The sequence below is a fragment of the Saccostrea cucullata genome, unplaced genomic scaffold, assembly GCF_032062105.1.
Source record: "Saccostrea cucullata isolate Sc308-1 unplaced genomic scaffold, CSIRO_AGI_Scuc_v1 ctg14210, whole genome shotgun sequence".
Classification (NCBI taxonomy): Eukaryota; Metazoa; Mollusca; class Bivalvia; order Ostreida; family Ostreidae; genus Saccostrea; species Saccostrea cuccullata.
This window is the reverse complement of record NW_026919989.1, coordinates 2,501-16,381: the sequence shown is the minus strand read 5'-3', so window position 1 is coordinate 16,381 and position 13,881 is coordinate 2,501. Positions and strand designations below refer to the sequence as shown.

At 34.3% G+C, this 13,881-nt stretch overlaps 1 protein-coding gene and 2 long non-coding RNA genes across 5 annotated transcripts; 1 reads left to right on the top strand and 2 right to left on the bottom strand.

Moving 5' to 3' along the window:
• Positions 1-557: 557 nt before the first annotated feature.
• On the bottom strand, positions 558-8,652 carry LOC134241315 (retinoblastoma-binding protein 5-like; the record flags this gene model as incomplete). The annotated part of the gene is made up of 15 exons (XM_062723382.1): positions 8,562-8,652; positions 8,243-8,268; positions 6,469-6,641; positions 5,925-6,065; positions 5,542-5,629; positions 5,274-5,345; positions 5,035-5,144; positions 4,779-4,898; positions 4,418-4,571; positions 4,219-4,290; positions 3,985-4,102; positions 3,257-3,323; positions 1,435-1,534; positions 999-1,116; positions 558-679 (listed from the first exon to the last, which is right to left on the bottom strand). Coding segments are annotated over exons 1-15 (1,500 nt in total), but the record flags the coding sequence as incomplete, so codon positions are not given.
• Positions 8,653-8,658: 6 nt separating this feature from the next.
• On the top strand, positions 8,659-11,884 carry LOC134241324 (uncharacterized). Its single transcript, XR_009986635.1, has 3 exons — positions 8,659-8,758; positions 10,385-10,567; positions 11,150-11,884. It is a non-coding gene; the product is annotated as an uncharacterized LOC134241324 (long non-coding RNA).
• On the bottom strand, positions 10,467-13,568 carry LOC134241330 (uncharacterized). Of its 3 annotated transcripts, none has more exons than XR_009986638.1 (5): positions 12,935-13,127; positions 11,979-12,288; positions 11,541-11,735; positions 11,214-11,384; positions 10,467-10,597 (listed from the first exon to the last, which is right to left on the bottom strand). It is a non-coding gene; the product is annotated as an uncharacterized LOC134241330 (long non-coding RNA). The 3 variants fall into 3 exon arrangements; XR_009986639.1 differs by lacking the exon at positions 10,467-10,597 and adding an exon at positions 13,491-13,548 and having other exon boundaries at positions 11,254-11,384; positions 12,935-13,067; XR_009986640.1 differs by lacking the exons at positions 10,467-10,597; positions 12,935-13,127 and adding an exon at positions 13,491-13,568 and having other exon boundaries at positions 11,254-11,384.
• Positions 13,569-13,881: the final 313 nt, after the last annotated feature.

Genomic DNA, 13,881 nt, shown 5'->3' with positions numbered 1-13,881 from the left:
TCTGCAAAATTCATAAAAAACTGAAATTTACGTCATGTTTGTGACGTCATTACGTACATATGACGTCATTACTTATGAAATTATTCAGTGCTTTGAAGTCAGCATATACTCCCCTGTTTAAGGACTTAATTAAATATTACTCCATCAAAGTTTGATTTTGGGGGGCAAATGTTGGTTAATACCGCATATAGTTCTTAGACAATAATTGGCCTAGGGGTTCTTGAGTTATGGCCCATATTCTAAAAAGTTAACGCACACCGCACGACGCACACCGCACAAATGGCCATAGCATTAGCTCTTTGAGCCTTTGGCTCAGAAGAGCTAAAAATGTTAATGAAATGCCCAAAGATGATCCCACTAATTGAAATTTAAAGTTGTAATTACATATCACTTTAAGAATACCCCTTTACAGGTGAGATTTTCAATGTATTCAAACTAAGAATTAAAAAGAAATATATACATGTACATGTGTGCAATCACTGACAACTTGACATATGAGAGCTTTCAACCCACTGACAGGAAGATAAAAATAATCATTAAATCTAAGTTGTACTCACGTCATCCAGTCGTCCCTTGCTTTTTGATTTGTCAGGTTTTGAGGACTTTGGCTGTTTTGGCCGACTTGATTTTTTCTGCCCCTTTTCATTAGGTTTCTTCACATTTAAGAGAGGGTGAATTTCTACAATGGAAATGATTTTATAAGATATTAATATTCAACTATAAAAAGTTATAAAAAAAGAATATATTAAGTACTACTTCTAACAGTACAAATGGGAGTACACATAAATTGAAACCCGTGGTCTGGGATGGTGACTCCACCTTTTATCAAGTGAGATGAAAAAAATAACACCCTATCTGTCATCTTCAGAAGAGATAAATGTAAACTCTATCCACTGACAAAAGAAGAGCTAAGTAAACCCTGCTAACCCATTAAATAGAAATAATGTTAAAGAGTCTGCAATTGAACTGCAGGAGAAATGAAGGACATTTTAGCCTACCATCTAAAGGAGCATCAGGGAGGTCCACTTCCAGTGTCTTGACTTTCTTTTTCTTTGGGGAGGGGGTGTTGTCTGTGTGGGGTTGGCTTCTCTTCTTCTCCTGGGCCTCCTCTGCCACCTAAACATATGACAACACCAACACAGATTCATAAATACAGTCATTCTTCACTTCTGCAAATCTCAGAAATCTTCTGCAAATCTGCAGATCTCAATTCAAAGAAGTCAGTAAATTCCCTGAAATTGTCGACTGGTAACTGAGTTTTAAATTTAAGAGACTGTATTTTATTTTTTTTTTGTAAGATTCTTATATTGCACAATGTATAATGTACCATTATAAGCATAAACTATGAAGTAAAATGCCATTTGACATTATAGCATGAATTATATGAAGTAATGTCATTTGACAATGATGTACCACAGTACAGATTGTTCTTACAGCTTCAGGAGGCAGGGCCCAGGCTGACTCCTCCGGTTCCTCAATGTCGGGTGAAACAGGAAGGTACAGTAACGCTTCCTGGTCCTCTTCATCCTCATCACTAAAACAGGAAATAAATTATACAAATACATGTAGTGCCAAATCTCTATCATTACATTATAATAGATCTCACTTACGTATTTTTTCTGCATGAGGCCAATGGTGTTAATAGATGAGATTTTGCTCAGAGTCTAGATACCTAGGGCCAAAAATAAAATTAGCTTTGTTTGGCATTGCCGTCCGACTCAAGTAAATCGGTGCGGTCCGAAGAAATTTTTTCAACTTATACGTATCATAATTATTTTTGGTCATATTTATCCGGATTTGGGTGTCTGTACGTTTGAGTAATATACAAAATAAGAAAGAATCATGTAAACACTTAATTGATCGAACAGTTTTCATTTATAAGCGTCTATGTGATGTCGATATTGGATATCACAAGTCCAAGGCATGGCTGTGGAAAACGGTAATGTAAACTCGGTATATCAGAAGTTGATGCCAAGACTCTCCACGGTATATGTGTGTCTAAAGTGGCAAAAAATATACTGACGAATCGAATCAGTTATACCATGCAGTTTCAAATAGAAACTTCAAGGAACAATGTCATGTCTGATTAACTGTCACTGATTTGCTGGATGAATCTAGCAGTCATGCTTGGCTTCGTGCATATGAAAACGACTTGATGCCAATTCAATGTCGGCAACTTTTTTATACCATGTATAGGTTTAAACTAATAGGGTTTGAAAATAAATAACAGTTGGAAATCAATTCGGACAGCAGTTGTAAAACAATCAGAAACCCATGACGCTCGAATACTAACAACATTTCTGAATTTAAAAAAAGAATATTTCCCCTACCTACCGACCCAAACCTTTAAGACTGAGTCGGAACGCCAAACGAACAATATTTTAATTATGGCCTAGGATTTCCATGCATTTATTTTTTTTACAGTGATTGGGGCATATTATGAAGTTATCTTTCTTTGTACATAAATTCTCACAAGCTGAAAAATCCATTCCATAACAAGAACTTGAATCTTTCCTGTGCATATCTAGCAATTTTGAATATACTTTCTTCACTTAGTTATTACATACATATATAAAATTTCCAGTGAATAAACACTACCTTGACAAATAACTAGTATTTCTACCTGTTTGTTCAATGTAACAATATGTAAATGTATCAGCATTACAAGCTATTGATAAAGTACCGAATTCTTCACTGTTAAGACACTAACAGTAGCAGAGAGATGATTCAATATTTCCATTTCTAATTTTTTTCTCTGTGATAACTCTTTGAAAGTTAGGGGAGTTTATTTCTTGATAATTATGCCGGAATGTAAATTAGGCAGGTCGACGGGTCAGGAGCTAAGGAGGACTAATATGCATGCAAATCTCGTGCGCATCTGTCTCTGTGTCGGACGCTTAGTAGGCCAAATATGCATGTAAATCTCGTGCAGCTGCCTTTGTGTTTGACGTCAGTGGGCGAGGACTATTGAAATTGGCAAGGGAGACATGTTTAATTTCAATCGATTAGTCTACAATATTTAAAGTCTAAATCTACAATTTTATTTCACAACGAAATGGAAATATAAGGAATCATTTTCTAGTTAGTGTAGTATGCCAGGGACATCAACGATAGTGGGAAACATCGGATAATTTATGCATAACGGGCTTCACCCGTTATGCAAATTATCCCATGTTTCCCACTATCGTTGATGCCCTGGCATACTACATTAACTAGACAATGATTCCTTAAATGTTCAGGGTACAAATCTCTTTACCTGCTGACAAAGGCCTGAATAGGTTCAATGGTGGTCACATCAACCTCAGAATCTTCCTCATCAGGTCCTGAAACAACAAATACATTTAATTAATGTAATTACTTGTACACTGTATCTCATAAGTGTAGCATACCATGTCTATGGCTTCGTCAATACCTGTACAAAAAATATTGCAAAGTAAAAAAAATTGTCTTTCTTGTAAGGAATTTTCCAGCAAATAACACTTTCATCCAAACACCCAAAGATGACTGTTTTATGTTCAGACAGGAAACTTTAACAAAAATGTCTTGGACAGCCTGTTACATGTTATAGTCAATTGCCTTGACTAGGAATTATCTTTGTGGAGGCTTGCATCAAGGACTCAAGGGGCCCGTTTTACAAAGGAACTTACAACCAATTTTATTCTGTTCACAACTTTTTTACATTTATTGTTTGAAAATTGTTTTAATAATCTTTTTAAAAAGGAATTTAGCAAGATGTTTTTTATGCTAACAATTTCAAACTGAATCATAAAATTTACAAAAGTTTACAATCAGCTAGTTTTGGGTCTTAGTCTTAAGTTCTTTTGTAAAACAGACCCAAGGTAGCATCTATGACTGTCATTCAAAATGCATAACAGAGTTTAAAAAATGCATAGCCTTCACTATCTGACTTTGAAAACATTAAATTTCAAAATATGAATTTCTTTTGAATGAAATTTATATCATCTTTTCTATAATAAAACTCACCTTTAGTTTCCTCTTTTTCTTTGTCCTCGTCCTCGACATCAAACTCTGACTCTCTCTCCTCATACTCTACGTTCTCATCTAATTCCTTAAAATCTGGTGCAAACGCACTCCAGTTTTCCTATCAATACCAAGGAATGGTAAAAACACATCATGCTAGATTTTAAGAGTACCGGTACAAGTGAATACATGATTATTTTATCATTTTTGTGCACCAAGTACTGTATGAATACTTACAACTTGATTTTGAGCCCATATTGATACCAGACCACTGGATATTGAGGCTATGATTGGTCGTACAGGATGCCACTGCAATGAAATACTTATATAAAAACCTTACGTTCTGTTCTTCATTAACATGCCATGATAACACAGAATGCTCTCTGTATAGATGTACATTTGTAATGAAGTTTTTGTTTACACCAGCATTCCTTACCACCACATCCAACAGAAGTTCTCCTTTAGTTCCGTGGAGGATTTTGACCAGATTGCCAACACTCTTCTCCCAGATGTAGAGTGAGTGCTGTCTGGCGGACCCCGCCACAATGAATTCCCCATCCCCAGAAAAACAGCATTTCTTCCACAAAAGCCTGGGGAGAAAAGTAGTTAATTTTTTTTTTATTGTTATTCTATGTTTTATATACAAATTACTGAATTTCAAATTCAGTTATGTTTCTGAAAAACGCAGGTGAAAAGTAATGGTCATAGGTCTTGCATTTTTGTTCCTTTGTAAGGACAATTTTTTATGACAATAAGTATCAAATCTGTGACATTTTTAAGAAGCTCTGGTGCCTTACTTGTTGACCAAGTCCTGAAGTTTTTGGATCGGCTCTGGCTCTCCATCTTTACCACAGGCCAGGACCTCCCCACTCTCGTAAACTCGGATGATACGGTCCGCTGAATTAACCAGGAAACACCTGCAAAAGGTGTTCATACAAGTATAAGATGTACACTCACTTTCCACATCAATAGCATGTTCAAAACTTCACTTCAGACTTAACATTTAAATACAAGCAACTTTTTTCATGTGCACAAAAGAAATCAGAAACTTACTCCCCCCTTCTAGCAAACTCAATGGATTTAATGGCAGTTGTGTTGAGTGTTCCAGTTGTTACCCTAAACGATGCCTTCAGATCCAAATTGTTGCAGGTAAATACCAAGATCTATCAAAGAAATGAGTTATAACATAAACATCCATGTATATATAAAATCCAGGTGCTGGACATGACACAGTACTGACAAGTGTAGTATATTTGAAATTGCATCAGAAAGAAGACATTAATGAGACTTACCCTGCCCTTGGCATTTCCTGTGTAGATGTGTTTACCTCTTCTGTCATAGGAGGCAACAATGTTCAGGTCAGACTAAAACAGAAAACATACCCCTAGATGTTCAAGCAAAGCTACTCAATCTTAAAAAGAGAAACAATCTAATATTCACATAAATATGAATGCCACGCAACAGCCTGAAACCTAAAATTATTCATTCCAAGTTCTGTTTTTCTGAAAATGATGAAATGTTCCCTTGATAGCCTATGGATTTCTTTGGCTATAATCTTACATCATCATCCAATGGGACAACTCTGTGTTCTCCACTGATGTTCATTAGTACAGCAGGGTGCTTCATTGGACACACAAGAAACTGTTTACTGGAAAAACAAAAGCATAACTTTATTAATTATAAACAGAATATACAAGCATTCCAGAGATTTGAAATGAAATATGTACATGTACTATAAATTTGCCAGTTTGGCTTTAGATATCTACAATCATTTCTCATATATATTTCAAATTAAGATATACATTGTAGAAACATTTCAAACTAATCAATCTACCATTAAAACTGTCAAAATATTGAGAAGAGATGCAAAGCAACTCATTATATTTCACTTCTACTACATGTACATTTCAAAAAGAATTAAATTACTCAATCAGCAACTGTACCTATCACGGGGATGAAACTGCACTTTCAGGATGGGGGAAGGAAACCTAAATGTTTTATCACACTCTGCTGATACCACGTCCCATATTGACGCTGTGTTGTCTGTTGCTGCACTTAACAGTTTCTTTCCATTTCGACTCCAGCTAAAGAAAGTAGAAAAAAAAAAATATTTTTCATATTTTCTTCCTGATATATTGATTTAATTAGCATACATGTAATACCAGAGTACTATTTTTAAATATCACTGGGCAATAATTAATAGTAATAAGGGATATTCATAAATAAAGGTTTTAAAATGATGTGTTAATTACAATGAACTTTGTTTTTTCAAACTTTGATAAATATTATTTAAAGAAATATGGGTTTTGTATCATAGATACAAATTTTAGGGTGGACGAGTGCGTAGCATATCTCACAGATTTTTCCCATCAAGTTCGACATAGTTTCAGACTTTTTGGGCCTCTCTCTATCAAGGAAGTTCTATAGAAAACACAGTGCTATATTCAATTAAATAAAAAATAATACATGTAATTTAAGGGCATGTACCTTAGACTGCATACAGGGTGAACATGGGCACTAATTATTTTGGCAATTCCTCTTGTCAGGAAATCCCAGATGACAATTCTACCATCGTTACAACCCACAGCTAATAAGGTTCCCTGTCTGTTGAAGGCACAGGTAATGGCAATGCTGATGCAGTCCAAGGCTCCATCAAAATCCTACGATTGAATGACATACATGTACCTCTTATTTACATAATCACTTGAAGATAATTTTGTTTGTCATTAAACAATTTATAATATCAACACTTTACAGATATTGAGATACTATTAATTACCCAAGTTCAATCAAGGGTATACAGGGATTTACTCTGGAGTTTTATTCCATACACCCTGAGACTGAAGGCCGAAGGGTGTGTGGAATACAACCCGGGATAAGTCCTCATACACCCTTCACTGGACCTGGATAACAAATTTATTTCCTATGTACCAATAAATTCTTTGTAAACATCAGAGTCTTAGCAACTGTGCCTCTAGCTGCAGAACTGTAGCTCTCTGCTTGAGAAAATTCGAAGAGATAAAGCAGAGAGCTACAGATCCAAGCATTGTAAAAACCTTCAATTTACACCGATGATTTTTTGTTGCTACTTTAGGCATTTATTGCCTGTAGTTGAAACTTTCTCTGGCTTTTAGAATTGTATCCTGTAATTAATCATATACAGTGGACCCTCATTTATCCGGACACTTTGGTTCCCAGTCAATTTGTCTGGATATGTGAAGCATCCGGATATCTGAATCACAAATTAAACAAGACAAAGTAACATTTAAAAATTTCGTTCTGATGAAAAATCGTCCGGATACTGAAGCATCCGGATATCTGGCGTCCGGATATCTGAAGGTCCACTGTATTAACTCTTATTTGTGATACTTTATTAAAAGTCTATTTACCTTTTAACTGTCTGAAACAGTTCTTTATATAGTTTTGTAATGTCGGTTTAAAAGAGTTCTATTTCGACATCCGTAACCACAAACAACCATTTGTTAGCCTTGAAAGGTTAGTAAATTATCAGGAATTGATGTTAAATGTATGATTAATTATTAAGTACAATTTTTAGAACTGGTGAAAGTATTAAATACAAGAAAAAATACCCGAAGTAAGCGACAAAACATCGTCGGCGTAAATCGAAGGTTTTTACAATGCTTGGATCTGTAGCTCTCTGCTTTACCTGTCCGAATTTTCTAAAGCAGAGAGCTACAGTTCTGCAGCTACTGTGCCTCAATCTATTGATAAGATAACTACGTACTAAAATGCATCATGACATCATTATATTTTCTCATCATAATTCATCGTAGAGAAAGTACACATTGTGCCTTCATGTTTTTATTTAACCCTGCCTCAAGTCGGGTGCTTGTGAAATTTACACCTGATGATGTCGTTACAAGCTACATGGGAAATAAAAAATGTTAATTTATGACAGGGTACTGTGCTGCAGGTTTCTATAGAGGGTGTAAAAATTGGCATGTATTTTGCTGGCTCAGATTCCATAACTGATTAAAGAGTTAATTTTGGTGAGTCAAATTTAAGCAGACTCAGAGTTTAGATGGTATTACAAAAGAGCAGTTTATCTTTTTGATGAGTTTTTATCCCTTGAAAACCATTGTTGGCCTCAATTTCATATTGCATGGTTTCTCACAATAATATCGCATGTAATTATTACCGTACCCAATACTGTATTGCACTAACTAATTGTTTCTTTTCTTAGTTTAAGTAATTCAGGTCCTAACTACAGAATGCAAAACCTGTAATTAAGTACACATACCTCTGGGTAGTTCTGCCCAAAAGATTCTATAAAAAGAAAAAAAAATGAATTAAATTCTCAATCATTAATTTACTGAAGGATTGGAAAAAGTTTTTAAAAAAGATCATGATTAACCACAGTAACGTCACTCACAGTAAGACAATTAGTACCCGTTGTTTAAATCCTCTAAAAATATTAATTTATCAACCCAGATATTAAAAAAATACTGACGAGGCAATTCGAAATATACCAAGTTATCAATCTGATGGTAGATAATTCTTATTATATAAGTCAATGCATCTAGTTGTCTAAATATATATATAAACTACAAAGATTATACCTAAAAGTTCCAAATTCATATCTTATAATTTCTGATTTTCCATTTGAAAAAGCATTTCTTTCAATCTTTCATTCTTTGGCTTTGTGTTTACTAGTCTGGTCCCCTTCCCACAATTCCGTTCGCGCACTCTCTACATTGAGGTCAGGCATCGGTTGATTCACTGTTAGACGTTGCGCAATTTCAAAATGGCGGACAAAGTAAGTAACCATCTCGAGAAATAATTGCTCATATCTATTTGTTTTACATCATGACAACTTATTCCATCAATGCTGACTGTTAACCAAAGTTGTTTTCTATTTATTTTTTTTATTCATTTGATTTATTTTGCGTAAATTTACACTGTTATCACTGGATTAAAAAATGTTTACATTTTGAGAACGTGGAGGTAATCAAAATTGACCCCCAATATTTCCTTTGTCGTGGACCGACATCAAAATTTTATTGTCTAGTCTAATGTATATATGAATGATCTGTGTTAGGATATACAATGTTTTATATGTCGCTCCTTATTTAATATAGTAAAAGCACCCCAGATTTCTGATCATAATTCTATCAACAATAAGCACGTGCTCTGGCCTACTATTGCATATATTTGACATAAAACAAAGGTTTAACGCTTCTGTATTGTTTGTATTTTGCTTGTTACACACATCACAACAATTCTCACTCACAGTCTCAAACTGTGATCCAAAGTATCCAGTCAGAAACTGTCTTAGAACTGCAGGTGTTAGACCTAACAAATTCTTTTACGTTATACTCTTGAGTTTGGTTTTCAGTCAAGATTTTTTTTCCAAATATGGATATTTATATATATATATATATATATATATATATATATATATATATATATATATATATATATTTTAAATTGTATATAAACATGATAAATGCTGTGGAATTATTTTGATGTGACTGTGGAGGTCAAGTTTGTGGACAGACATAAATATGTAATTTTGTTTTGTGTACAGGACATAATTTATAAAGGTTAACCAAATAATAATTAAATGAATCCCTGGACTTATAAAATATCCAAATAAGCATTTGTGGAATTAAAAATGTAGCTGATTCACTTATGTTCAATCCAAAAATGTCAGTCCTCCTTCCTCAAACAATGATGATTCCATAGAAGAATAGCTGCAGAACTGTTAGCTCTTTGAAAAAATATTTTGACAGACCTGAGAGCTACAGTGCCACCCACTTAAAGAACTGTATATTTATTGTGCACAAAATTTGTGCTTGGTTCTGTATTAATTCTTCCTTACTTCTCTTAGTATCAAGTACTCTCGTAGTTTACAACTGCATGAAGCATTGTAAGACCGAAATATTTTGCAAACCAAAATGGTAGTATAAATAGATGAAATTTCGATGATCTCAAATATCAGGTCCAGGAGGGCTACTAACTTCAATTATAAGGAATGTTTTGTTGTGGAAACAGTGAAAAAATATGTTAGGAACACATGGTTAGTAATATTTTGACATGACGGTTTAAAAACATGGAGCAATAAATCAAGAAACATTTCTTGTGTGCAATATACATGCAGTTTTTTTTCAATGGGTGGCACTGTAGCTCTCAGGTTTGTCCCCAATATTTTTTTCCAGAGAGCTACAGTTCTGCAGCTAATAGAAAAATAGAGCTCTATCAGTAAAATAGACAAAGTAAATTCTCATTTTTCCATGAATTAAGACTTCTGCTATGCAAAGTAAAATAATACCCGGTACTGTGCTTATTGCTATCATGATTTTATTACAGCTTGTTTAATAACAGATTTTTAAATGAGTCTCAGAATCAATTACTTTGAACATCAAACACTTTGACACTACAGGATATCTGATGCTGCATGGTGTCCATGTTATGAAAAAGAAGATATGAAACAAAAGCCTGTGAGAAAATGTCAACATCAATCATTTATGAATGAAGATGGAGTCTCTATCCTAAAATTTCTTGCGATAATCAGTGTTGCCTGGTTCATCCAATCAGAATGATCACTCCATTTGCAGACTATCAGGTATTTTTTGGTTCTGTCAATACTTTGGACCTGAAAAAAATATTAATTCAACATATTTAAATCCGTCATACAGATTTCAGTGTATGAAAATACTTTAAGAAAGTCTGTCTGTGTGTTAAGTAAAATTTCAAGGTATAATAAAAATTCAGATCATGCTTATCATATTACATGTACAAGTAACAAGAACTGTTTAACCTATTTAAAACTAGAGGTACTGTGAGCAATGAGCTCACTAAATAATACCCCCCGCCTCCCATATGAATATAATGGCAGTATCCATGTTTTGCTCTGTAAAATTCGAAATATATGTCAGATCAAAAAGTGAAATAGGAGGTGCACAATGGCAATATGTAATAAAGATTCTGTGAAAGTTTCATTAAATTTCCTTCATTGGTATGAGAGGAGTTGCGGATAAGAGAAGGGTACCCCAAAGCGTAACAGACGGACAGACGGACGGACGGACAGACAGACGGACGGACGGACAGACGTACAGACGGACGGAATTAACGATTACTATATACCCTCCCGCTTTTCAAGCGGGGGGTATAAAAATGCATTTACGTGGTCATTTCTCATTTTCAGGTTCCAATCTGAAGTATACAAAGGAAGAGTAAAATCTTTTTCATTCCTATTTACAAACACCTACTAGATCCAGAAGAATATCCTGATTGTTTTGTCCACCATAAGATGAATTTCAATCTGACACATAATTCTGAAAAATTGAGTGGAACACCATGATCACTGGATGGTCTTCTTCAAGCTGGCATGTCTTTGTCACAATATCTCGACTCTGCATTGTCATCAAAACTTTGCATTCCTTAAAATACAAAGACAGTTTTTATAAACTAAAACAAAAGACTTGATAAAAAGGCTAATATTAAAAAAAAAACATGTTATTATTTACCCCATTTTTTCCCTTTTTAATTATTTTATGAAATTAAAACCCTTGCGAAAATTAGAACCTGCGACTTACTGTCAAGCAGAGGTGTCCGGAAATAAGACAAACGGCTCCTTGAGGGTAGGATAACCGGATGATGTAGATCAGTCACTGCGACAACAGAAATAGAACCTGTGTCAGCCGTGAAGTCACCTTTAGGAAGAATGCCGAGAATATCTGAATGCTATGGATTCATGGTGTCATCATACTGTATATATCCACCACTGAAGCCTAAGATATAAATGTTCAAAAGCAATTGTAGTGATCATATTTCTGGTATTCCTAAAAAAATGGTTTTATCTTCTATATTTTATTGATAAGCACCACTGTGACAGCAAATTTTTAAGTATTTTGTGAATAAAAAAATTGAATCCACAGCTTTTGATTTAATTTGATTGTTTGTTTACATTTGCTTGAAAATTTATCGGGTAATTAAATTAGAAATAGCGGTAAATCTATTTCTGCATTATTTACCAATGGGACAAACCCCTCCTTGGCAGTAGATACAATATTTTCCATACAATATTTTCCTGCAGGCCAGCTTGGCGAAATTCTATTTTCTTCCATTTTCTTCTTAGCACAAAATTTGTAAAATGTAGAGGTGGGCTTAAAAATGATGTCAGCACTAAATGTGGAACTTGTGTGCTCCATCCTGGTGTCTTTAAGATGATGTGTAAAACTGCCTTCATAAAACCCACTGAGACTGCCAGTTACATGTATCCAGGTACTTAATCTGGTAAAGGTGTCAGACGGTCAAAGGTGATGATTGTTGAAATCATTCGATCTGAAGAAATAAATAATAGGTACCAAAAGCTTTTCTGAAATTAATTCATCTTATTCTTTAATCTATTTAAGATAAACATGTATTTGTTACGTTTGCTTCCATTTGGCTAGGTTGACATAGGACTTATTTGACCTTGACCGTGTCTTGGAGAAATAACATAATAAAGTCATGATGGAGCTAGTCTTTTGGCACTCCAAACTTTTATGCCGAGTATGCAGATTCAATTTGATGTATAATAATGATGGAATTTTTGAAAATAAAAGAACATTTTTTAATTTTTTGTACAATCCCTATCATCACCGGACTTTCAGAAAAGTGTGGCATTCTCGACACTACATATACGTAGTTAAAGTATCCCAAATGGCAAATAGATTCTCATTTGTTAAGAAATTAAAAACATCAGAACTTTAAATTTTTGTTGACGACGATGAAATTACCTAAGTCATACCTCTTTGCCGTGCGAGATGCTGTTATTGAATATTTGTTACACGTTGACATTCTCCCAAATTCTATCCCATATATATTTCAACAGTGAATGAAAGCTTTGTAAATTTCAGATGCTTAATATGTAACATCCAGAACACCACATCTTATTGAAAGCCCAAGGATAACAGAGAATTGTATATGTACTTAAATAGTTAAATACCCCCCATCAAAATGAGTCGGACATCCGGTAGAGGGATCCAGACCCTTGGGACAGCGACAAGTACACGTGTACTTGACAAACGCGGGGTAACCAGAGTTGGCACAGGTCAAAGAGAAACTGGTACACTTCAGACCTATAAACAGAAAATAGTGAACTGAACTAAGGAATTTGCTTAATTTATATTGCTGGGAATACAAGATAACTTCTCTATATCTGTGAATTCACAATATCAATCATGGCATATTTGTATTTAACAAGTTTAACTGTATGAACTTTGACTTGCTTTTTGAGTGCTGATATATACCATATTAATTTGCATATTATTCCTTTTGTAAATTTGTAAAATAATTTATTATTACTTTGACTTACTCTCCTTATGGCTAATATTATTTGAACTGATAAATTTGTTTCAAGGTTATACCATTGTTGTCTTAATTCATTGAATTGTACTTACAATAAGATTGCAACCACGCAATGACTTGGAGAAAAGGACAAACATTTTAAGGTGTGCAAAATTAATTTACATGAATTACTCTGCAAGTTTAAACTGTACCACCTTAATGGGCTGTAGAGGGATTGTTCCTGTTAGGCTTCCATGCTTCCATGCTCTCTTTGGCTGACCATCATGTCTTTAATACAGGGCCAAAATACAAAATACCTTTGTTTCCCCTAACGCGACCGACCCAATTAAATCGCACCGACTGAAAAGATTTTTTAAATAAGAAGATTCAATTATTTTTTTTATTGTTAACTAAGTTTCATAAAATACAATTTCATCAAAATCAGATTTTAGCAGAACGGCCGACAATGTTCTACTGTGATTTGTTGAAGAAAATGGCGCCAAAATGTGATTACTGAGAAAAAATTCTTAATAAAACAACGGCGACGTCTCAATCTTATGCCTTTAGCTAACTAGAATTCTTCACTCTTGAAACAATTTGATAGTA